Raw genomic sequence first — 21,557 nt, 5'->3', positions numbered from 1 at the left:
GGCCAACAACTTTATCCTGGCGCCAAAAGATGCATTGCGTATGAATTTGGATGGTCATCTAAATTTTCCGGTTTAGTGAGTCAATTATATTAGGAGAGCAGTCCCAGCATCATAGATGAATATGCCACCTTCCGCAATGAGATATCTGTACCTTATAGTACTTGTCAAGCTGTCAAATGCATTGTCTGAGCGACAAGAGATTGGTATTACAACGACCATTGCTGGAGAAACCTGCAAGAAGACAACGGCAATCTCTATTATGAACGTGACAAGCACCATGGCTGTGGCGAGTTCAAAAGCTATCCTTTTTCCAACCAGCCCGTCTATCCGCATGCCAAGACCCTTGTGGGATAACAGAACCAATATGACTCGGAATCTCTCCGCGCCCAATGATCCAACCGTCTCTTTCTCTGCCACATCCAACTGGAAAGACAACCTAATGGGGGTGTTCATGTACAAGCTTCTGCTCATCATGATCGTTTCCTTTTTCCCGATATTATTGGCACTGTGACTTGGCATCTTTGTATCGTAACAAGATACAAGCCTGAGTCACTTTGGCCTCGTACCGATTTTTGGCCAATGGGACAAGCAACAGAGTTGATTGTTCTTCTGCTTGCGACGCTAATTCTCTTTATCACGACTAGACTTTGATCTTTTACTGCTAGTTAGGCTAACTATGGTATAAATTACATATAAAAGACGATTTGAGTTTCTAGGCCTTCAATACTGTAGCTATATACAACCTACACAAGAGAAATCATCTTACCAAATAGTACAACAAAGCTAGCGCATCAACGATAGTAGGAGAGGGTGCGCACATAGCGAGTCGAATTATTTTATCCAGCTTGAGCTTCACTGGCATAAACTAACAACATCACGTATAACTAGAGAAACAATGAGAGGTTAAGGATTTAGTAATTATGTACAAATTATCACACCTAACGCTACTTCCGTTTATATATATCGCAACTGAAATGAATCCTGCGTCAAAGCATCAAATAGAAAGATTTTCGATAGGCAGTAGACCGACTACTTTGATTCCAAGTCTTTTGTATAGCTTGGACCGTGTCTACTCTAAGAGCCTCAAAACGCTTTCGGTGTACACTGTCTTCAGATTCTCCAATTACCTAATTTTCAAGTGCGGCCAGCTTAAATAAGAGTTGCCTTTAAACCTCTAAGGTGCCCTCAACGTCGTATATCTCGCGCTCGTTATGTTTAGGTATTTAATCGCTAAATCGTCCCTTGTCATTAAAGACTCTGCATTCGCAATAACGATTCCTATCTTTAAAATAGATATATTCGTGTTCACTAATGAACATTCAAATAGGTTTAGAAGGTCTCCACATAATTAGCATGTTGCTTAGATAGCGGTTCCGCGAGTTTCAAGTCTTTAAAAGTTAGGTGGCATGTATTTTATAAGTCAGCTTGAATTAAGTACTTATATAGGTGGTCGCATATTAATTAATATCAGTCTCTACGTCTGGAGAGTGACCAATCGGATCGAAAGGATCGCAGACTTCTATCGCAGCCGCTACAAGTAGGCGTCTGCGGCTATTGCAGAACTTCATAGCTATAGCGAACCATCGCAGTATATGCAAGAAGGGGAAGGCAGCAATATAACCGAGCCATAGCAACAACTATAGCTAATTATATAACAAACCACCGCAACGATTATATAAAAGGAAGGTCAAAAAAGTTACTCAAAACACGCACAACTATTGTTGCCACATAACTCCGCATCTACGCGTGCGACAACTTCTCTATAACCCTTGCGCTCCGATTGGTTCTTAGCATATAGGGATAGAAATTAGCTATTCATAAAATGACGTTAATTAAACGTGCGTTAAAAATTGCGGATCTCAGCAATATTAGGGCGGTAATAAACTTAGTGTCTTTCCCTCCTACCTCTCCAGATGTGCTGCACAGTCTCCTATATTCCTTTTCGTAAACATAGTACTCCTTCCTATATTGCACGTAGTGATAAGCTCTATCCTTTCACATATTATGCGCTCTCTTATCCTGGCATGTACCCTTGTCGTTTCGAGGTATCATCTCTGATAGGTAGTAGAGTCCTGACGGAAATGAAGCGCTACTAAGCTATGGCTGGACTAGGATGGAAGAGACAGGAGAAGATGTGCGTTATTATGGTCCAGACAGGCCCACCTGACACTCTCAGTTCATCCAACTAGGCAAGGCGTTCTTAACCTTGCTCGCAACTATACAGGGCAATCGTCTTAATTACATTGAAGCTAAGCTTTCCCCTCATAAGCTAGTATTTGAGAATTCCTTTCGTGAGTACTCGAACGAAGCAATGGAAACTTCTCTATCCAATACTCAAGGAGTCCAATTCCATCCTAGAATTTTTAATTCACATCTCACAGCTGCTAGAACACCTGATGCAACTCAACATGGTACTGTCCGTAACGAAATTATTCGAGCGTCTTTTATTAACGGAAAGGCGCCGCATTGGAGCAACAGCGTAGAACATGTATCCCAATACATAACACTAGAAGAATCTACAGCCACAGAAGGATCAAGAAATCGTTTAAGTGCAACTGAAACCTTACATCTCGAGACTTCGGAAGACAGAGGACCAGAACCTATCCTAAACAATGTCCCGTCCTTACACTTAGCTACTCAGTCAAGAATGCCTTCCGTATCTCCATCCGTTCTATCGTCTAACTAGAGTACAAGCCCAGTACAGGAGACAGAATTTACATTACCAGATGACGCAATAGTAACACATTGGCTTTACTCGTACGACCAGCTGAGCCGCCTCTATAAATCCTCATACGAAGAGATCCAGTATGTAGTTGAGATTAGTAATTCGTTTCTGCGAGAAGACGCAAAAGATTTCATCAACCGTTTCTGCCGGAGTTAGGATGCAGAAGATCCATGGTCTCGTCTCCCCACCCGCAATCCAGTAACTGGAATGTCCTTAACAGAAAAGATATTCAAAAGCCTCCAGTGTGCTAAAACAATCTCAGCTAACTCACTCGTCGAACCCATCAAACTAAGAATGGCAAGGGTTCTATTATATCATCAATATAAGCAGAAGCTCATCGAGCTTAGAAACAACTCTAGCTCACCCACTCGTCTTTCTTCAGGCAAGGGATTAGCTAGCATAGCAAAGTCCGTCATCTTAGAAAAAATATATAGGTCGCAGTATAAGAACCTAACTGCGCAGGCTAAGCAAAAACGCGAGAATAGCCTAAAATAGCATACGAGAATTAGCAAGAGATGGTCATACGTAACATCTCAGCTTAAAGTTGGGATAATCTTAACTTGTAGCCATATTCTAGAGATTCATATATGAGTAACACATATCGTAGCTATATAATTTACTAGGTTTTCTAATAAAGCTCTAGAAACGATCCTAAGAAGCTACCAGATCAAGGACTAATGATCCTTCTAACGTACCTGTTACATGCGTACCCAAAAGGCATCAACGCTAGTCGAATAGTAGATCCTCTAGTTAAATCTATTATGGAAGAGACTATACCTTTAACTTCTCCACTTGCAGCACAAACGACAAGTAGACTTAACAGATACAGTCAGGAGAACGAAAAGGCAATAGCTAAGCTAAAGGGAGAATGGCATTTGGTAAATCGGCCAGAAAAGGTTATGAGTGTGATTTCAGTATAGCAGCTAAAAAATGCTAGCATTTGCAGGGGTTTACAGAAGAATACTTCTTTAACTATTCATTTGTGTTGTGTAGTAGTTAAAATGTGCCGGTATTTGCAGGGGTTTGCGGAAAGATACTTCTCTAACTATTCATGCGTACTTTAGAAAGATTGAGTGTCTCAGATCGGCGAAGGGCGTTTCTAGGAGCAGAGTGCTCCTAAAAACAGCCTGCTCTTAAAAACACCCTGCTCCTAGAAACGCTCCGCTCCTAGAAACGCCCTGTTCCTAGAAACGCTCCGCTCCTAGAAACGCCCTGTTCCTAGAAACGCTCTGCTCCTGGAAACGCTCTGCTCCTAGAAACACCCTGCTCCTAGAAACGCCCTGCTCCTAGAAACGCTCTGCTTGTAAAAACTAGGCATTGCTAGAATCAGAGCTTTTCTGGTACGCATACAAAACTCAAGGAAAAGCCTCTAAAAACAGAACTACTTATCTTAAATCTTTTATCATGTTGAAGATAGTGTTTCCTAGTGTATCTAGCTAGTACTTTGGAAACGTTCGCCCATGAACAGCCCATTACAAAATCTCATCTAGAGTAGTGACCAGCGTGACGTTATTGTACCAAGGAGTCTTGGGAGAGAGTTCGATGAAGTTCTCACCATGGAGATCACTTGGAATGAGAGGAACACTGTACTCAATAAGTACATCGTCAGATATTTTGAAGAATATAGTATATGTACCTTTCAGCTAAAATACCAAGACTTTAAAGCGTAGCTTTTATACTTCGCGCCAAGTCGTTGTATTCGCTTTCCGACCATCCATAGTTTGCCCTTCATAATGTCAGCTAAATAGTAACACAAGGTAGAGAAAAGGATTGGGGATATCATACGGAGCTTCAATCAGAATTATAGCCTTCCTTTTTACAAAGAACGACTCTAAGCTCTTAACCTTATCGACTAAATCCTCAGTGAAACTTGCGTCAGCTGCCTGAAGAGGCGGTCTCACAACGAGTAGAAGGCCATCAGCAGACGGGGTTTGATCTTCACACCGTGTTAGTAGCTCACAGTTTATGGAGCAGGTCTAGCCGATTGTAGTAGAACTACCTTTGACAGTAACCCTGTATCGCGGGGTGTAGAAGTAGAGCTCCTTGTTTGTGTCTTTCAGTTCCTGCACGGCTTCTTCATAAGAGTCTATGCTCTTTTTATGCAGTTCTTCAAGAGTCTGCAAATCTATGCCGCCAAGCTATTTTCGTAAGCCAAACTCCCGTAATCGAGGATTGGAAAAAGATTACCATATAGATCAGATTTCCAGTAGCCATGTTGGCTCCAGAGCCAATGACAGCTAGGGTTTTGTTGGATAGACTACTACGGTCAGCATTGGAGAAACAAATGTGTAAGAATGAATAAACTAACTTGGTCATAGCTACAATGATAGTAGAGTTAGATGCCAGGTTGTAACGTTTTGCGGAGACATAGGATGAGGTTACCCCTCATTAGGTGCACGGACCCTCAAGGTGCACGGACATCAATGTTTTCACAGAGATCGGGAGGTTCCAAGCCTAACGTGATTCCCACATTAACAAACTTTTTGAGAGCATTAGCTCAAATGTTATGTATGAAAATCTCACTTGTGTTTCTAGCTGCCAATTCCGGTATCAAGTCCACAACCTCGGAAGGCATCGGGCTCAGTGTACAGAAGAGGTGACGCCGGCCCTGCGCTTAATGCTGGATCGTGATTGGCGATGCAAGCCATAAATCCGCATATCCGAGTGCACGACAAGAGTGGGCATGCCGTCACGAAGTGGGGCTAGTGAAGTGATCCTGTGGCACAGGCGTGAGCGGCTGAGAAAAGATAGGTACAACACTTCCTGTCCCAACAGCTCTGGATCACAACAGTTCGAGTCTATTCCTCACAACTTTATCTAGCACTGGTTGATTGTCGTCACATCTTACTCTGGACTATCCAGATCCAACGTGATGCTTGAGCTACGCAAGAAGTTACGGAAACTTAAAAGGAAAGAGCTAACTCCTGAGGTTAGCACATGCCTAGACCGATATGCTATGAAACTAATTCATGACACTAGGTCCCTCAGAAACCTCAACAGTTCTCGCAGGGTCAGGTGCCAGCTACCGAGCACAAAAAAAGCTACGGACTCTTTCTTCTTCACGAGAACGCGCTGCCTGATGACTCGAAAGACTACATAGGAGTGGATGTCGTGGCTATACATGGTCTGAATGGGGATGCTTACACAACATGGCGACACGAGAATGGAACTTTATGGCTCCGAGATTTGCTTCCGAGTGCCCTTCCTGGATCTCGCGTATTTACGTACGGGTATCCATCTGAGCTTTTTTGGAGCAACTCAGTAGCCACGTTACGAGACTATTCTGGGAATCTCCTGAGCTCTCTTGGAGCTGTATGGGAAGGAAGACAACGTCCGATAATATTCGTCTGTCATAGTCTGGGTGGGATAGTGTGTAAACAGGTGAGAAGCTCGACGAAACTATACCAATTAAATTCTAACCCATCTTTGAGGCACTTGTTATGGCACATGAGGATGACCGCTTACACGGTAACATACTATCTGCTGTTTCAGCTATCGTTTTCTTCGGAACACCACACCGCGGTTCGAGAGGGGCCGATGTTAGGAAGGCAATAGCAAGAGTCATCAACATGTGTATGCGCGTACCAGGAATTACAGGTATAGTTGGGTCCATACGAGACGACCTTCTCACTACCCTAGAATCTAATTCTCGAGCACTCAACGATCTTGCTGTTTCTTCTCGAAACCGTCTAAGAGACTTAGAGATTGTTACCTTCTACGAAACGCAAACAATACCTGGGCTTTCTGAATTGGTGAGACTAATTCTACAAAACACAAGACCACGAATCAGCGCCTAATGTACTATGGTGTATAGGTAGTTCCTCAGACTTCTGCCATATTGGAGATACCATGCGAGGATGTCATATCTCTTTATGCAAATCACAGAACGATGTGCCGTTTTGGAGGGGCAGCGGATAGCAACTACAGTCAAGTTCTGAATGTCATGAAACGATTAGCCAAAACAGCGCTCCTAAACCGAGAGATGACAATGACAGTAGACCGCACATCATCCAACCAGTGTATGTAACGAAAGACAAATCACATAATCGTATTAGCTAAAAACTTCATCAGCTTTGAGCGAAACTGAGAGATCTTGCATGGTCCTATTGAATTCAATCTACCTTGTGGAGTATAAAGCGCAGCTACCAACGCCGGTACAGGGGACCTGCAGCTGGGTTCTGACTCACCCCGCGTATTTGACCTGGCTAAAAACTGAAGAAACGAAACTACTCTGGATCACAGGTGAACCCGGCTGTGGCAAAACCATGCTCTCTGCGTATATAACAGATCACCTCAGACTAGATCATGCTACTTCAGTCAAGCCTTCAGTTTTTTTCTTCTTTTGTGACGACAAAGTCAAGTCACAGAGGGATGCAAATGCTATACTCCGAGGTATCTTGTATCAAATCGTACAGCAGCACCGAAAGCTCATCAAGTACGTTAAGAGTCGGTTCGAAACGGACGGACCCAGCCTTGCAAACTCCTTTCCGGCACTTTGGGAGCTTTTCCTGAAAATAATCAGCAATTCTGCATCAGGCGCTGTCAGGGTCATAGTGGATGCGATTGATGAGTGTGAAGTGAGGACGCGTAACAGCTTCTTGAAAGCTATAATGCAACTAGTAAATGATTCTCAGGATGTATACCGACAATCCCGAAACTGCGTCAAATTCCTGATCACCAGTCGACCGTCCCTTGGGAATTCATACGATCTTACCGGATCACTGAAGAACAGACTGTCTATCGAGGAAGATCAGGGCATTGTCAGTGAAGACTTAAGGCTTGTCATTCGAAGCAAGGTCGCCGATATTGCGAAAAAGTTCAATTGCGACGAGGAGACGAGGAGCTATCTAGAACGAGTACTATATTCCAAGTCTGATCAGAGCTTTCTCTGGTTGAATATGGTGCTGCACAGCTTGGAAACAAGCTCAAAAGCTTCGAGGAGAGATTTCGAACGAATCATCGACACATTCCCTCGCAGCCTCCAAGCTACCTATGACGGATTCTTGAGCAGAATCTCAATTGAGAATCAAGAAGATGCTGGAAAAATTCTACGTCTGCTCGTTGGATGCTCGAGATACTTGACGCTAGTGGAGATTAACACTGCATTCACAATTGATCAAGACCACGAGTCTATAGCCGATGTGGTCAATGATTTACAGCACTCTATCAGCACAACACTACAGAACATCGTAGGGTCATTCGTTCGCATCAGAGAAATAAACTACACCTCTAATCAGGACTCAAAAGTTTCGCTTGTACACCAGTCTGCCAAAGAGTACTTAACAGATCTTGCACTTCGTTCTGCAGAGAAGACAGTGAAAAGTCTTGCAGTTTCTTTACCGAATGCAGCGCTGGAAATATCTCAATCATGTATACGGTACCTACTCCTAGAGGAATTCCAATTGGATATCTTTGCTCCAGAAGGAACAAGCCGCGGGACCAACTCGCCTGAATCCTATCGTTCTTTCCCATACACCGACTTCGACACAACAGCTCCGGATGATCATCTCGGCCTAGACAATCTCGGCTTAGACGATCATCTTGGTCTAGAAAGTTTCTTCAAAAACTCGCGCGACCTAGACGAAGATCAATCTGCACTGACCGCTCAGAAGTACAAGTTCTTTGATTATGCTGCCACCCATTGGGCAGAGCACTACTCTCTATGTGAAGACATCGCCCCAAAGACTGTCCAGGATGCCGTCAAGGAATTGACGAAGAGTTCAGGCTACGTTCTAACAAACTGGTTGAAATACTACTGGTTCAAAAACAATATGGAATACTCGTTTCCAGATGTTTTCGAGACTATTGAAGTAGCCGCGTTTTTCAACTTGTCCATACTACTTGCTGAGATTTTAGAGAAGGCAGAGTTTGACAGCGATGCAAAGAAGGTCCAGGCTCTATTCTGGGCAGCGAGGAGGTCTTCTCTAAAGTGCATGAAAGTATTGCTTCAGCACGATACAAACCCCAATGGAATCGGTACTGACCGACAAACGCCATTGACTATATCGGCGCAGTATGGCCATCTAGATGCTGTCCAGATACTTCTTGACGAGCCATTCACGGATGTTACTCTAAAAGGCAAATCTGGAAGGTCAGCCCTATCATTTGCAGCAGGAAACGGACATCTGGAGATTGTAGAAGTCCTGCTGAAACATGAAGCTCTCAGGCTAAACGATCAGGATAACGCACGTTGGACTCCACTTTTCTGGGCTGTGATAGGAGACCATGCGAAGGTTGTGCAACTTTTACTAAGGCAATCGTGTATTCATATCAACGAAGTCGACAAACATGGACGCTCAGTGCTATCCTGGGCTGCGGGAGAAGGCGCGGGACGAGCTTTGAAGGTCTTACTTAGGCACCCCTCTATCGACCTGAACCTGAGGGATATTAAAGGGCTCTCTCCACTACTATGGGCTGCAAGGAACGGTCAAAGAGAAATAGTTAGTATTTTGGTGCACAAAACGGGAGTTGACAAAGCCGCAAAAGATAAGGACTTACGCAATGCGATCTCCTGGGCATGCCAAGGGGGGCATACTGATACTTTGCGCATTTTACTTAAGAACAACTGTGGGGGTGAGGATGACGTTGATGTCGACACTTGGACACCCTTGCTATGGGCGCTCTTTGATCGGTCCCCAGCGACTGTGGAAGTGCTTCTTTCGAGCCAGCGCGTCCAAATCGACCGCCAAGACGGCTATGGGCGTACAGCCTTGATATGGGCTGCGAGCTATGGGTACCTAGACGTGGTGCAGCTACTGATATCATGGAAAGCAAATGTGCTTATCAAGAATCATGGTGGACATGCTGCTGCAGATGTCGCAAGGATGGAAGGGCATACGGAGGTGTGGGAATTTTTGGAGGCTCAGCAACGCAAGGAACTAGAGAAGAGTGTAGATGAGTGAGTAACAATATGTGCGTAGTTTCCCATCAATACGAGCGTGTAAAGAGAGAGTAGTTAACCTAACGTCAATCCAAGCGTGCCGGGATGCACGGTGTAACAGGACACCTTTTCTTTCGGGTGTTCGGAGTGCTCCCACCACGCCTGTAAATCGACAGATTTGGCGTGCATCGATTGTGAAGCTCTCGTCCTTTGAGCATATCAGTCTCCGATACCGAAAAATGGTTGTGTGTACAGTATCACGTTGATGCATACTCTTGATGATGTGGGCACCTGCAGCCATCACGACTACTTTCAGGCCCTATTCCCGTGGCTAACAAGGCTGAACACTATAGGGTGATGGAATGTTCCCTGACCATGCCTGCAACTGCCTGGATTTGCTCTGTTGTTTCGTAATTCTGCTTAGGCTCCACTCTACAGAATTGGTTCACGAAGTAGAGCAGGTACAAAAGGCGCGAGCCCCCCATATTTAGTCCTGCACCAGTTCTTTTCACCATGGCACCCTTTTTATTGATCAGTCTTGCGATTTGTTTTTCAGTTGGACCCATTGCAAGCAGTTCGCTCACTTACCTTGACATCAGGAATCTGTTCAGAGCAGAACCTACGGTTTTTAAGTACAACTATCGCTGGGAGAAGATTGCAAGAATCATCTTCGATACCGTTTCAACAGGCCTAGGGATTACTGGACTCGTCGCAATCGCGACTGCATCCCATTCAACAGAGAAGTACGTCTGGCTTGATGCAGTCATTATGTGCAATCTCCAACTTCTTACTAGCAACAATGTGAGGTATTCTGCCCAACTCGATAGCTCATATCGACTAATATGAACTTTAGCTTGCCCGAATACTTCAGATTTTCATTTCTCCCCCCTGGATCATATGGGCGGTACATCTGGTAGCGGTCTTAACTATACTGGACATTGCTTCCGCTGTTAAGTAGGTGAACTGAATTAGTACCAGGGGTTTTCTAATTGAAAATAGAGGCAAAATAGTATCTTCAGCTTATGAGTCGGCACTGCTGACTCGTTTCGCTACTGCATCACTTTTCTCTTCGGCACTGTCACACAAGCAATTAGAGATCCACAAGAACTCAGGATCTGAGCACAGAGATGAAGGATATATGCGATTGTTACATACCTTCGTCTTCACGAACGCTGCTGCAGCATCCATCCAGTTTTGTGGCGCGTTCTTCACCTCTAGTTTCTCACTTGCCGATGGAAGCATTTCCCCTAAACTACGACAAGGCATCTTTATGGTACGTCTCTGCGAAACTCTTTCACATTACCTAATTTTTACCAGGCATGTACTCTTACACAGCTATCATGTCATCTCCCTTTCTATACCAGTTGGATATGGCGTCGAATAATCCTCCCAATAAGCGATTGGACAAGAAGTCTGTGCCACTCAGTCGCCTGCAGGTTGGCGGATGAGAGTAATTTTTAACCAATTTATGGTAGAAGAAGGAAGGTTGCCAAGGAAAACTCTAGTCACGGGCTATGTATAGATTCATATATGAGTCTGGCTAAAAATAACTACGCTAGTTACAGGCGTTATTATATGTTCTGCGCCGAACTTTTGTGATGATTATGGGACTGTTCAAAGGATAAAGCTTTGATAGTACTTATCCTATTCGTCTAGCTAATTAGTATTGTTACTTTGATGACTCCACACTGTGGCTGAGGGCGACTGTGGCTGTGGCGATGCAATGAGCCAAGCCGTTGAGCCAAGTGAAAGCGCTTTCTAAGCCCCTTCCAGAGGGACAAGGCTAAACAAGTTGTCCATGCTACTTTGTGGCTTATATGGTTTCAATATGAGTAGCTATTTCAATACAAATAGCGTCAGTTTGCCTTTGTAGTCACTCTTCGATTAAAATATGGCCTTGCAATAGCTCTTCCAAATCTGCTTACTAGGCATGCCTATTTGACAACCACTTCACAAGCTTAGCTATCGGCCCGCCGTTCAGCCTCTGTTCGCAAGACCCACTACCTACGTGCTGAAAGAGTCCTGAAAGCTTCGAAAACGTAGTGTCGCATTCTGGACACCTAAACGGATAAACCGCGCCATCGCACTCTTCCTCCAAATCATAACAGCGAAGGATGTCGTCACGGTATTCCTCGTCCAGGAACTTCTGCCACTGATAACACATTGCAGCTGACTCGTTCAAGTCAAGAATATCAATGCCAGACGTACAAGTCCCAGACTCTAGATGGATTATCATCCCAAAATAAGTAGTGAAGGATCGAGTGCAACCATAGCATTCTACAGAAGGCGGTAGGTGCACCAGTTTGTGCTATCAGCTATTAGTTAAAGCAAGGACTGAATCAGGGTACGAACAGAACGTTCAAACACAGTGATACCTACATGTCGCAGATTGCTGGGGCTATTGAAATGACGCTCGCATCTCGCACACACATTATCATCCCTCAAATGGTCTTTGTACGCTTGGCTATCCGGTATCCACCACCCACCATCGTCACAACCGTCGCACATAATCCTATGAAGCGTGCTACGGTGGTGTTGTACCAACTCATCATAGGAGGAGCCGTCGAACGGACAGACATCGCAAATGTGGTGACGAGCTGAGGCATCGAGATGCTGGTCTCTTGCTCGAATGGTATCGAAGGTTCGGTCGCAACGTTGACAATAAGGCTTAGAAAGAGTACAAGTTTTAGCATAGCCTGTGCGAATAGCAGTCATTATGCCTAGACTGTATCGGTCAGAGGATGAGCATGGGAAAAGAGTTGACCGGACGCATGGCCAAAGTTTGCGGGGCTGGAGTAGATCCGCCCGCCAAGGTTCTGCACAACAGCTACAATGGAATCGTGCACGAATTATTGCCGGACCAATTGCTGACATAGTGGCATCTTTATCAGCCGTCGGCCTCGCAGCGGCTGAGATGGAGGCATCACGATTTCAGCGCAAGTCTGACCAATACCCACGACTTAGTAAAGGTCATTTCGCGTCTTCGCATTTCCTAGCCACACGCCTAGTGACTCTGAAACACAGGCAGATAAATCATTGCTAACAGCGCTCGAGCAGTCGCTATCGGACAAGGTGTAATACTCCGTACTCTCCTAAGCGTCGCACTGCCGCATAAGGTGGCCTGTGCGCCGTCCTTGTTCTGCGTCTTATGCAGGTCGTGCCCGCCCTTGGGCATTCATCCTTCTTTCCGTAGCGCGTCCCTCGATTGCCGCAACACCACAACACTACAAATTTGCCTCGCTGGAAAAAGCTTTGTCATGGCCCCAATTTGTCCTCCTCCTCCTCCTCCTCCTCCTCCTCCTCCGTGGTAAGCTTATGCTTGTCTCTGCCGCATTTCCCCTTGTGCTAATAATAGACTTGTCAGCGACGCCCCCTTTCCTGAAAAGCCTGTCATGCCCGTTATTTTCGACACCGACCTTACTACTGTCGTTGATATGACGAAAGCTAAGAACATCGCTGTGCACAAGATTGACAAATCAATTTGGCACCTACAAGACTCTAACCGCATACTCAAAAGAGGGCCTAATGTAAAGGTCACAGAGGCAGAAGCTTTGCGGTTTATCGCTTCGTCAACCCATGTGCCTGTTCCAGAAGTTTTCGGCGCCTACGAAAGGGATGGCTTTGGCAATATCTTTATGTCTAGGGTGATTGGAACACCGCTGCATGATGTTCTGCATACCTTGAACGAGACACAGGTGAAAAGAGTGACTGCACAACTTTCAGGATTCGTCCAGAGCTGGATGGGTCTACGGGCTGACTTCTTTGGGTCCATGGGCTTCAAACCATGTCGAGATGTCTTTTTTCAACATTTGCCTGCCGCAAACATGCCAGATCGGGAGTATGGCCCATTCAGGTCGCGTACAGAATATTGTAACGGGCTTATCGATGCACTTCGAAATTCTCGGCCTTATGGACGATTCGATGCCAATGATGCGCACCTAATAGAAAGAATTCAGCACCTTGGGAACGGATGCGCTGTATTCTGCCATGGAGATCTCACCCCAGACAACATACTCGTTGATAACCAAGTCAATGTGGTTGCTATCCTGGACATGGGAGTTTCGGGGTTCAGTATACCCGAACGTGAATACTTCGAAGCAAAGTCGCGCGCACGCAATTCTTTGTGGTCTTCCATGATCGATCAGATAATACCAAAGATACCAGATGACACTTATGCCTTACTTTTAGAACTTGAGCGTGAGCTCGTTCGATATAGTGGACTATGAGGTTTACCTAATCTAGATCCCCTTAGTCGCCCTCAGCTTCTACCTTCTTGCTGCGGTCCACCTCTCACCCACTACTGCTGCAACGTCTTTGGAAGGCTTCCCGACGATCTCTGCAAGCCAACCTGAGGTACCGGCAGGGAGTAACTCCTCAGCTTCGAGTGCGATTACGCACTCTAGAGTCCAGTCTTGACATCGATCCTATATTAATCAGAATTGTGTCTAGTCATTAGCAACGGTGTCCTTACTTTGTTGTTCCGCGGCGCTGGTTCCTTTGATATGATATCTATAGCCTGATTGTACTTTGTGGATTCAATGTAACCCAAAAGTACCCTCCCCTCGCAAGTCTAGCTTTCTAGTGGGTGGCCGCTTCGAGTTTCAAACTAATAAATCAATCCTTCAAGGTTGATTAGCTGCACGTGCAGAAGGTTTCCAACTTCGTTTCCCTGTCGGAAAATCAAAAAACCCCAATGGGAGCGGTGGTTCGGGTCTTCTCCGTCTCCATAAATTCCAATCGACAACGTGTAGTACGACATCGGTCTCGCACAGCGTAGGGTATTCGAAGTGTGGTATTGAGATGTATTCAAGAAGTGTGAGAAGAGTGCAAGACTGGCTGAGCACGATAAGTGAAGGGATTGTTTTAAATACACAAAAGATGCAGTAGAGACAGATTTGGGATCATCTCCGCTTCCATCTCCATACTAGCCGACGTATCTACCTGGAAGAACCCAAATTCAGTTCGAAGCACACGTCACGCCTCAAGAAGGCAGCCCGACAGGCTATCAAATACAGACTAATAGCCCCAATTGCCCAAGATGGCACCATCAACTATACCGGTATCCTGAACTCAAACTATGTAACCATCTCCCCAACTTTGTGTCTGGGAACGAGGCACAGAGGCTGCTGGATCAAGCGAAGGAGCTGTCATCGCCGCGCTTTCTGAAGCCAAGTAAATGGTTCAAATCTAGGAGTCACCGCTCGAGGACGTATAGTACAACAAGTTCTATTCCAAAATGACCTTGTTACCATAGGAAATTCATGAAATGGTACGATTATCACCAATAGGTCAGTCTCAAAACGAAACAGACAGTTCTTACCACCTCAGCACTCAGCCCCAAAGGGTGATCGATGCTCACTCTTTGTTACTTTGCCCCACAAACTATATGTGTCTAAACACTTGTAAACGTATGCATGATGTACGCCGCGTTGTATAGGACTATCAAGCCTTGTGAGAATTGAGATGCCATTACGTACTACCTGCGACGACCTAACAAGACCAGCCAAGACTATTGGTATATAAATAAGCTTTGGATGCTTCTAGCGATATGGCTACTCTTACACCTCACAGTCCCTGCTTTCTAGCGAAGTCAAGAAAGTAATGGATTCTCAAGAAACCATTCCGGACGATACGTTGTATCAAGTATGCACTTACATTGCATGATTGGTGGTTATTACTGATCATCCCAGAATTACAAAAAATCTCCAGTAGTCAGTGACGATATTGTTTATCCAGCTCTAGAACCAAAAGAAATAGAATCTGCAACCAAGGGGTTTGGTAACAAGAAAAGCGACTGGCAGTCCAGCGAATGCAGGTCGCGCGAGACAAAGAAAGCAGCCTCGTATGCCGATGCCAGTAAGATTGTTCTCTCTACGCATCAAATACTACTAAGAAGCCGTGTAGGACACCATCACAGAGAGAATGGTAGCGAAGCGTTGGATCTTCTAGGCAAAGCGGTAGATCTATTGAGCAAAGCGAGAGACATAATAGGGCAGCAAGAACGCATTTCAAATGAGATGCACGATGTGTTCCCCTGTCTTCAAGAAGTTCTTGAACAACTCACTCGTAAGAGCTTGCCTAATAGTGGCAAAAATGTTAGATGGGCAGATGTTCGTAGAGCTTACGGCTCTGATGACTATACAAACCGTCCTAGGAAAAGATTACGAGAAGATTTACAGGGTTAGATGAGACTTATCCTACAATCACGGTTGATATACTTTGTCTTGCAAAAAAATCCGATGAACATCCTGATGATGTCTCTAGTTAGAACCTCTCCACATGTCTTGAATTTTACTATATTCATCTTGGGTTAGTTACGTACTGAGACTATTCCTAAAGCGCCATAACGCTGCTCACATAAGATTGACGACTCGGTACTTTCGTTTAAAGCCTTTCAATCAAAGCGATCAACAATTCCTGCTAACGTGACACCGGATAACGCGGAATACACAGTTTTTTTTACCTTGGATAACGTGTGCAATACGCCGTTTATGATCGCTCTTGCGTGCCAGAACAGAGAACACGGGGTTGAACCATGCCTCGCTGAAGCCAAGCCTTCGGCAAGATGACACATTGCTGACACCCTTACCTAACACTAGGTACCGACAGCTACTTGAAGGTCGGTACAGTTCGACTGTCTGAATGCCCTCTCTGCTTTCCACAACTGCGAAGCCGTTGACGTGATCTCACAGCAGCACAGAAAGTACAACAAAGACGCCACCTCAACCGACGCAGAGCGTCTCCTACTACAATCCTCGCGGCCAAGCCGTCATTTGCGCGAGCGCGCTGCTGCGGGTCGACTCCGTCAGCGTTCCCATCGAAGGCCTTCTTAAGCCAATGCCACTTCAACAAAATGTCATAAGCGGATTGGGTTCTACCATGTTGTTACACCGAGGCAAATAGCATTGAAAGTAACGTATAGCCTTCTTGCCTACTCTAATGGTATACATTCGCCGTTCAGGCTGGAGTTATAGGCGCAGACTCAGGCTCCATAGGAGCTACAGTATGGATTCCATCACAAAAAGGACAGGAGAAGGCCGAAACAACACGAACCCTGTGTGTGTATCTTTTCGACGTTGTTCCGGATGGATGTCCACACTGTGGACAACCTCCCAAAATACTGCCCCCAAACACCACGTTCGAGCAATTGCGGGATCCAGCATGGACATAATGGCAATGGTCACACAAAAAAATGTGCTCAGAGCCGTCTTTCGCCTTTGGTCCCAGCCCACCCAGCAGAAGGTCGGTCGCCAAGTCCGCACTTGAACGGAGAAGTTCTACTATGCTCTCATTTCGTATGGTTGACGTTAGCACGGAGTGGCGACCCGCAACGGCAGCAACTACCAGACCCCGCAACTCCACATGAGCTGGTACTTCTGTAGACGTGTTGTCGTAGGTAAAATCAGCAATGACCGCCCAGTCGTCGCTCTCAACGGCCTTTACGGTATTTGCGAATGATGTTCTTGCAAGATCGTAAAGGGATGCACAGTCGTACTTGTCAGCAAGTATAGCAACTTGTGCATGAAGGAGGGACTCGGACGTGCTGTATTTAGAGGCGTTGTAGCCTGCTTCGTAGACGTACGACACCATGCAGTCAACGGCATCCGTAAATTCGATATCGTCCTGTAAAGTAACCACTCCGCTGTCTGTCTCCTATAATCTAGTTAGGGCTTGAATTTGTCTTAGATCACAACTACTTACCTCGAAGCCGATAGTAATAGCCTTGCGAAACCATTTGGAATGACAGCTTGCGAGAGCTTTATGGATCTGCCAGCTCTTATCGCCAAAGTTCAGGGTGAGATCTGATAAATTACCACATATCAAGTAGTCGAGGTCGCGAACGTAGTTTTCAAGATTTATGGCCATCTAGGGATCAGAGACAGATTTTGTAATCTGCAGCTTGTAGAACAGAGAAGAGAGTGGCTGATAACTACCTCGCGATCTGCCACACTTCATGACGAGTGTCAGTTATGTCGTGTAACAGAACTATCTCGCTGTAGTCCAATGACCGAACGACACGAATCCAATCTATATGCAGGCTTTTGTCAGATGATAACAGGCCTCGGATAACCTTTCGAGCACTCTGTCTGGATTGAAAGGGAATAAGCTCCGATAAGTAGAGGCTGGCTTGATACCTAACTATTGGGTTTAGATACTCGCCGCTTGCCGAAACACATTCAATGGAAGTTACCGTTGTCCTTTTTAGACCGGCACCTCTGTAGTCTCGTATATTATCCTTACCTACGAGGACCGTAAATGAGCCTAATCTGGACAGCATGACCCCTGTTTCGTCATTGTTATAGGCATTCTCTGGAAGATAACCCGTGTCTGGCCTACTCAGCTCCTGCCAGACCACCTTGAACTAAGATGTGACCTTGTGCTATTTGTTCTTGTCATGACAATTATAACCCATCCCCCTAGTTCTTCTCCGCGCGAGTCCTGGGTGACGCTTTGCAAACGCCCGAGGCCAGTTCCTGTCCAGGGGCTTGATCGCTTTCGTTGCGAATCGCCGTTGTGCAATGCCTAATTATATGCCAGGCCAAATGATCAGCTTCCATCTGTACGGAGCGACTCTCATAGTCCTTGATTTCAAGTATGCTGCACCGCTAGTGCCTAGCCATGGGAAGTTCCTCAATTGAATCCTTATCTCATACCACCGAAGCTCCATGACATGCCAAATTCCGCAATCAAGCAGGGAATAATAGCGAAGGCGCGAATAGTGACTCTGACTATGATCTCTAACCCCAAGCCCTAATTGTTGTAATTTATAGCTTTAATCCAACAATGTATAACTATAGTAGTAGATAACTAATCTATAAGTAAGAATTATCTGTAGCTCTATATAGTTACACTCCCATGTTTGAGGTGGTGAAGGAGTCAATATCATTCCGCTACGGCGGTTGTTCTGTTACACATAGATGGACGTTAGTCGTAATTTTATGCACAAGATACATTTGTTCCTTTTGCTTATGCAGCTTGGGAGGAATAGTAGATTCTCAGCTTCAAAACTTTTAATTCTTTCGGAATTTGTTTTCTTCTTTATTTTATCTCTTATATTTCCGAGTCCTTAGGCAGAATGCTCGCGGCTTCGGAAACGTCTGGCGATAAATGCAAAGAGCTATACTCCCAGCTATTTTCATATTGAGCATTGCTTTCACATAAGCGACCTCCGTCTACACAGTCACTTCTATCATAAAAGCCACGCGAATAAGTCAAATATGGCAAGGTGTCTCTATTCGACAACTCGTAGTTAGAATGTGACGTTGACGATAGCTGCACGGGATTTGAGACTGAACAGCTCGTAAAAGTTGATAATTGATAATGAGATGTTAAAGCGTCAATCGAAATGGGTGGCATGTGAGAGTTGGTATGTGATAGAACGGATGCTTTTGCCTCAATTGAAGATCGAGCTAAGGAGGTTAGGTATGCACTCTCTACCTCAAGATGGCATTTTATTGTAAACTCGCACCATTTTCCAATACATCGATGGCTGCTAGTGCATGCCGTAGCCGCTCTTGTAGCGACACGTTGTTTAACTCAAGGTCTTTATTCTAAAGCTGTTAACGAGGTTGTCTAACGTTGAACAGTCGATTCAGAACCTGGCGTTTGAGAGTATCGATCTCATCCTTCACTTTTTGGCGCGATCTCCGCTGACTCTTTCGGTTTCTTTCTCTTCTCTGTGCAAGTTGGGTGGTAGTGAGTTGCATATTGTTTTACACGGTTGTTTCCGATAAATACTTTTTCCGCTGGATGAATGATCCGTATAATTGGGTCGATAGAATAGATCAGGACAATATGTACATAAGTGATGAATTCTATGTAATTGGCAAGAAAACAACAATTAATAGTTCCAAAGATGCATCAACAAACTGATCCGGTGGAAAAAGAAGTTGTAGGGCCAATGATACGGCTAACTAGGCTTTGTTGACCGTGCAGCGCTATCCGAGCAGACAAGCGAATGCTACCTAGCACAGATATTGTAAGTCGCGCTGGTGGTATATGGTCGGTGACCCACACCTAAGATTTATTGGTGTAGTCGGTCGCAAATGGTTTGTGGGACAGCTATACCATCGGTTTTTGAGTTTACTCGTGGGGCTGACGTGAGCCAAGCTTCTTGTGACCCCGGTGTGCCCAGTTACATCGCCCCCGCACCAACCTCTAATTCCCGAGATTTTTCCGGTTGCTATGATTCTCAAAGCATCAATAACAAGAGCTGCTACCATTAACGGCGAGCTTGCACAACCTGATAAGTCTATAGCCCTTCACAACTTATTTGTAAGCATGAAGCACTCAATCTCAGATATCGACACTGTGCAGCAATCACGATGTACCAATCACATTTCGAAGCGTCGCAAACTACGAGCTGTCAACCCCGAGACGCGCCATACATCTCCGCCCCATTCGAATCCACCGAAAGTATCAAACCCAGCGTCACAATCATTACATGCATCCTCAGAATCATTCGCACGCACCGAAGACGCGCCTAAGAATACACATCAGCCTGTGTCAGATGAGCCAGATGAGAAAGCAGCGTCAATAGCACACTGGATCATAAGCTGTGAGGCTGACACGATGGCACCACCAACACCACGAAGCGGATCTGTTTCGTCCAGCCGTGGAAGACGCTCCTCTAAACGTTCTGCACGTGTATCTCGAACGCCTAGCCCTAGCAAACGAACGTCACCACAAACGTACCGTAATCAGAATATGTCTTACGCTGGAGTCTTTATTGACGACCTGATTGAACTTCCGCACGATGTCGAACGCAAAGTGCGGTATATACTAGAAGCAGAGTCTTTAGAGGACAGGATTGGCATAGCGGACGACGACTCGCAGCAGGCAAGCTATGTGAAAAGATTCTTAGATCAGTCGCGTTATCACGCAAGAAGTTGTTCGCTTGAAGGGGACTGGAAAGCCAGCTTGTTCAGCCTTATGGGCGACTTAGCACGAGATAACTTCCAATGTCATACATCAGAGAAACGTAAGTTCGCAGATCGTGTCTGACGCATTGTTCCGAGACGCTAATATTCCCTCCAGTCTGGAACGCCGACCTCAAGCCCTCGCCGCCTGGCGTAGCCCAACCCGACGATGAAAGCGACGCGTCAACGCCTCGCTTTCCACAGCCGACACCTGTGCTCGCTGACTTCGATTTACAATCAGCTTCCGGATTTCCAGGGCCAGTGCCTTCACTGCAACCGTACACACCTTCCATCGCCTGTACGACCAGCAGCGAAGCTGCCGACCCGTTCTACATCTCAACGCCAAAGCCTGACATTGTAGTAGGGCTCAAAGACAGAGATTTTGCGCCATCGCATCGAGTTCGGTTGGCCAAACAACAAAGCTTTGGATCGATACTGAGCGATCCGCATACGGCTGCCATGGGCTTGCGTTTCCCCTTTTTAATTGCAGAGACGAAGGGTTTGAGCCTGAATGGGGGTCTGGTGGCTGCGCAGAATCAAGCTGCTATTGGTGCCGCTTGTATGTTGAAAATACTGGATGACCTTGAGAACCAGGCCGCACTGTCCACAGAATCCGCGTCTCCAGCAGAACCCCAACTCTGTTTCTCTGTTACAACTGAGGGTCCAGTACATGAGCTGTGGGTGCATTTCAAACTCGGAGAGATGACTCATATGCACAATATCAGGACGTGGCGCATAACACACCCACCTCACGTGCGGGAGCTGGTGTCCTGCCTGACCCGAATTTTGAAGTGGGCGAAAGATGATTTTATGGTGAAAATACGAGAGAAATTAAATACAGTACCAGATTAAATAACTATTAGCTGCCAGTGTCTAGCCTTCACTCTTTCGTGTGAGTTTATGTTATCATGGTGGCACTACATTATACGTCTTCTCTCCCTCTTCTTAGCTTACCAAATAGGCAGTTGTAACGCAAGGTGAGTCTTTGCTATATTTATAAGCTTACACCACTAAAGATGCACTTAAATAGCTG

At 45.5% G+C, this 21,557-nt stretch overlaps 11 protein-coding genes across 11 annotated transcripts; 7 read left to right on the top strand and 4 right to left on the bottom strand.

The window, feature by feature from the left end:
* Positions 1 to 136: 136 nt before the first annotated feature.
* PSV08DRAFT_369863 (uncharacterized protein) lies at positions 137 to 511 on the top strand (the record flags this gene model as incomplete). Its single annotated transcript, XM_014216996.1, has 1 exon — positions 137 to 511. The coding sequence occupies one exon, from the start codon at positions 137 to 139 to the stop codon at positions 509 to 511; it is 375 nt and encodes a 124-aa protein (XP_014072471.1).
* A 1,311-nt stretch (positions 512 to 1,822) lies between these two features.
* PSV08DRAFT_369862 (uncharacterized protein) lies at positions 1,823 to 3,220 on the top strand (the record flags this gene model as incomplete). Its single annotated transcript, XM_066093168.1, has 5 exons — positions 1,823 to 1,876; positions 2,069 to 2,134; positions 2,177 to 2,656; positions 2,687 to 2,822; positions 2,889 to 3,220. The coding sequence occupies 5 exons, from the start codon at positions 1,823 to 1,825 to the stop codon at positions 3,218 to 3,220; spliced, it is 1,068 nt and encodes a 355-aa protein (XP_065949483.1).
* Positions 3,221 to 4,095: 875 nt separating this feature from the next.
* On the bottom strand, positions 4,096 to 5,066 carry PSV08DRAFT_400652 (uncharacterized protein). Its single transcript, XM_066093598.1, has 5 exons — positions 5,034 to 5,066; positions 4,913 to 4,982; positions 4,725 to 4,863; positions 4,511 to 4,661; positions 4,096 to 4,309 (listed from the first exon to the last, which is right to left on the bottom strand). The coding sequence occupies exons 1-5, from the start codon at positions 5,039 to 5,041 to the stop codon at positions 4,198 to 4,200; spliced, it is 480 nt and encodes a 159-aa protein (XP_065949482.1). The 5' UTR covers positions 5,042 to 5,066; the 3' UTR covers positions 4,096 to 4,197.
* A 531-nt stretch (positions 5,067 to 5,597) lies between these two features.
* On the top strand, positions 5,598 to 9,667 carry PSV08DRAFT_387761 (uncharacterized protein; the record flags this gene model as incomplete). The annotated part of the gene is made up of 5 exons (XM_014217522.2): positions 5,598 to 5,654; positions 5,705 to 6,106; positions 6,157 to 6,477; positions 6,540 to 6,744; positions 6,797 to 9,667. 5 exons carry the CDS (start codon positions 5,598 to 5,600, stop codon positions 9,625 to 9,627), a joined length of 3,816 nt encoding a protein of 1,271 aa, XP_014072997.1. The 3' UTR covers positions 9,628 to 9,667.
* Positions 9,668 to 10,118: 451 nt separating this feature from the next.
* Positions 10,119 to 11,087, top strand: PSV08DRAFT_220022 (uncharacterized protein; the record flags this gene model as incomplete). Its single annotated transcript, XM_066092159.1, has 4 exons — positions 10,119 to 10,406; positions 10,459 to 10,559; positions 10,605 to 10,878; positions 10,923 to 11,087. The coding sequence occupies 4 exons, from the start codon at positions 10,119 to 10,121 to the stop codon at positions 11,064 to 11,066; spliced, it is 807 nt and encodes a 268-aa protein (XP_065949481.1). The 3' UTR covers positions 11,067 to 11,087.
* A 327-nt stretch (positions 11,088 to 11,414) lies between these two features.
* Positions 11,415 to 12,320, bottom strand: PSV08DRAFT_220019 (uncharacterized protein; the record flags this gene model as incomplete). Its single annotated transcript, XM_014217523.2, has 2 exons — positions 11,415 to 11,913; positions 11,985 to 12,320. 2 exons carry the CDS (start codon positions 12,318 to 12,320, stop codon positions 11,530 to 11,532), a joined length of 720 nt encoding a protein of 239 aa, XP_014072998.1. The 3' UTR covers positions 11,415 to 11,529.
* Positions 12,321 to 12,862: 542 nt separating this feature from the next.
* Positions 12,863 to 14,170, top strand: PSV08DRAFT_408691 (kinase-like domain-containing protein; the record flags this gene model as incomplete). The annotated part of the gene is made up of 2 exons (XM_066093809.1): positions 12,863 to 12,912; positions 12,970 to 14,170. The coding sequence occupies 2 exons, from the start codon at positions 12,863 to 12,865 to the stop codon at positions 13,829 to 13,831; spliced, it is 912 nt and encodes a 303-aa protein (XP_065949480.1). The 3' UTR covers positions 13,832 to 14,170.
* Positions 14,171 to 15,206: 1,036 nt separating this feature from the next.
* On the top strand, positions 15,207 to 15,820 carry PSV08DRAFT_400649 (uncharacterized protein; the record flags this gene model as incomplete). The annotated part of the gene is made up of 3 exons (XM_014217499.1): positions 15,207 to 15,248; positions 15,296 to 15,461; positions 15,510 to 15,820. 3 exons carry the CDS (start codon positions 15,207 to 15,209, stop codon positions 15,788 to 15,790), a joined length of 489 nt encoding a protein of 162 aa, XP_014072974.1. The 3' UTR covers positions 15,791 to 15,820.
* A 754-nt stretch (positions 15,821 to 16,574) lies between these two features.
* PSV08DRAFT_199277 (uncharacterized protein) lies at positions 16,575 to 17,471 on the bottom strand (the record flags this gene model as incomplete). The annotated part of the gene is made up of 2 exons (XM_066092019.1): positions 16,575 to 17,258; positions 17,307 to 17,471. Coding segments are annotated over 2 exons (849 nt in total), but the record flags the coding sequence as incomplete, so codon positions are not given.
* A 1,561-nt stretch (positions 17,472 to 19,032) lies between these two features.
* PSV08DRAFT_220011 (uncharacterized protein) lies at positions 19,033 to 19,312 on the bottom strand (the record flags this gene model as incomplete). The annotated part of the gene is made up of 2 exons (XM_014217524.1): positions 19,033 to 19,156; positions 19,205 to 19,312. 2 exons carry the CDS (start codon positions 19,310 to 19,312, stop codon positions 19,058 to 19,060), a joined length of 207 nt encoding a protein of 68 aa, XP_014072999.1. The 3' UTR covers positions 19,033 to 19,057.
* A 517-nt stretch (positions 19,313 to 19,829) lies between these two features.
* Positions 19,830 to 21,399, top strand: PSV08DRAFT_199271 (uncharacterized protein). Its single transcript, XM_014217525.1, has 2 exons — positions 19,830 to 20,586; positions 20,643 to 21,399. The coding sequence occupies exons 1-2, from the start codon at positions 19,887 to 19,889 to the stop codon at positions 21,374 to 21,376; spliced, it is 1,434 nt and encodes a 477-aa protein (XP_014073000.1). The 5' UTR covers positions 19,830 to 19,886; the 3' UTR covers positions 21,377 to 21,399.
* Positions 21,400 to 21,557: the final 158 nt, after the last annotated feature.

Source organism: Bipolaris maydis (assembly GCF_028858645.1).
Source record: "Bipolaris maydis strain C4 unplaced genomic scaffold PSV08scaffold_4, whole genome shotgun sequence".
In the NCBI taxonomy this organism is placed as follows: domain Eukaryota; kingdom Fungi; phylum Ascomycota; class Dothideomycetes; order Pleosporales; family Pleosporaceae; genus Bipolaris; species Bipolaris maydis.
This window is presented reverse-complemented; position numbering and strand designations above follow the sequence as displayed.

What these genes read in the sequence shown, in the direction of transcription:
- PSV08DRAFT_400652 (XM_066093598.1), bottom strand. An exon ending in ATACAGGGTTACTGTCAAAG is followed by an intron (nt 4,662 to 4,724) that starts GTAGTTCTACTA and finishes CACGGTGTGAAG; the next exon opens with ATCAAACCCCGTCTGCTGAT. An exon ending in ATAATTCTGATTGAAGCTCC is followed by an intron (nt 4,310 to 4,510) that starts GTATGATATCCC and finishes TATTGAGTACAG; the next exon opens with TGTTCCTCTCATTCCAAGTG.
- PSV08DRAFT_199271 (XM_014217525.1), top strand. Translation starts at nt 19,887, where the DNA reads ATGAAGCACTCAATCTCAGATATCGACACTGTGCAGCAATCACGATGT. An exon ending in ATGTCATACATCAGAGAAAC is followed by an intron (nt 20,587 to 20,642) that starts GTAAGTTCGCAG and finishes TATTCCCTCCAG; the next exon opens with TCTGGAACGCCGACCTCAAG.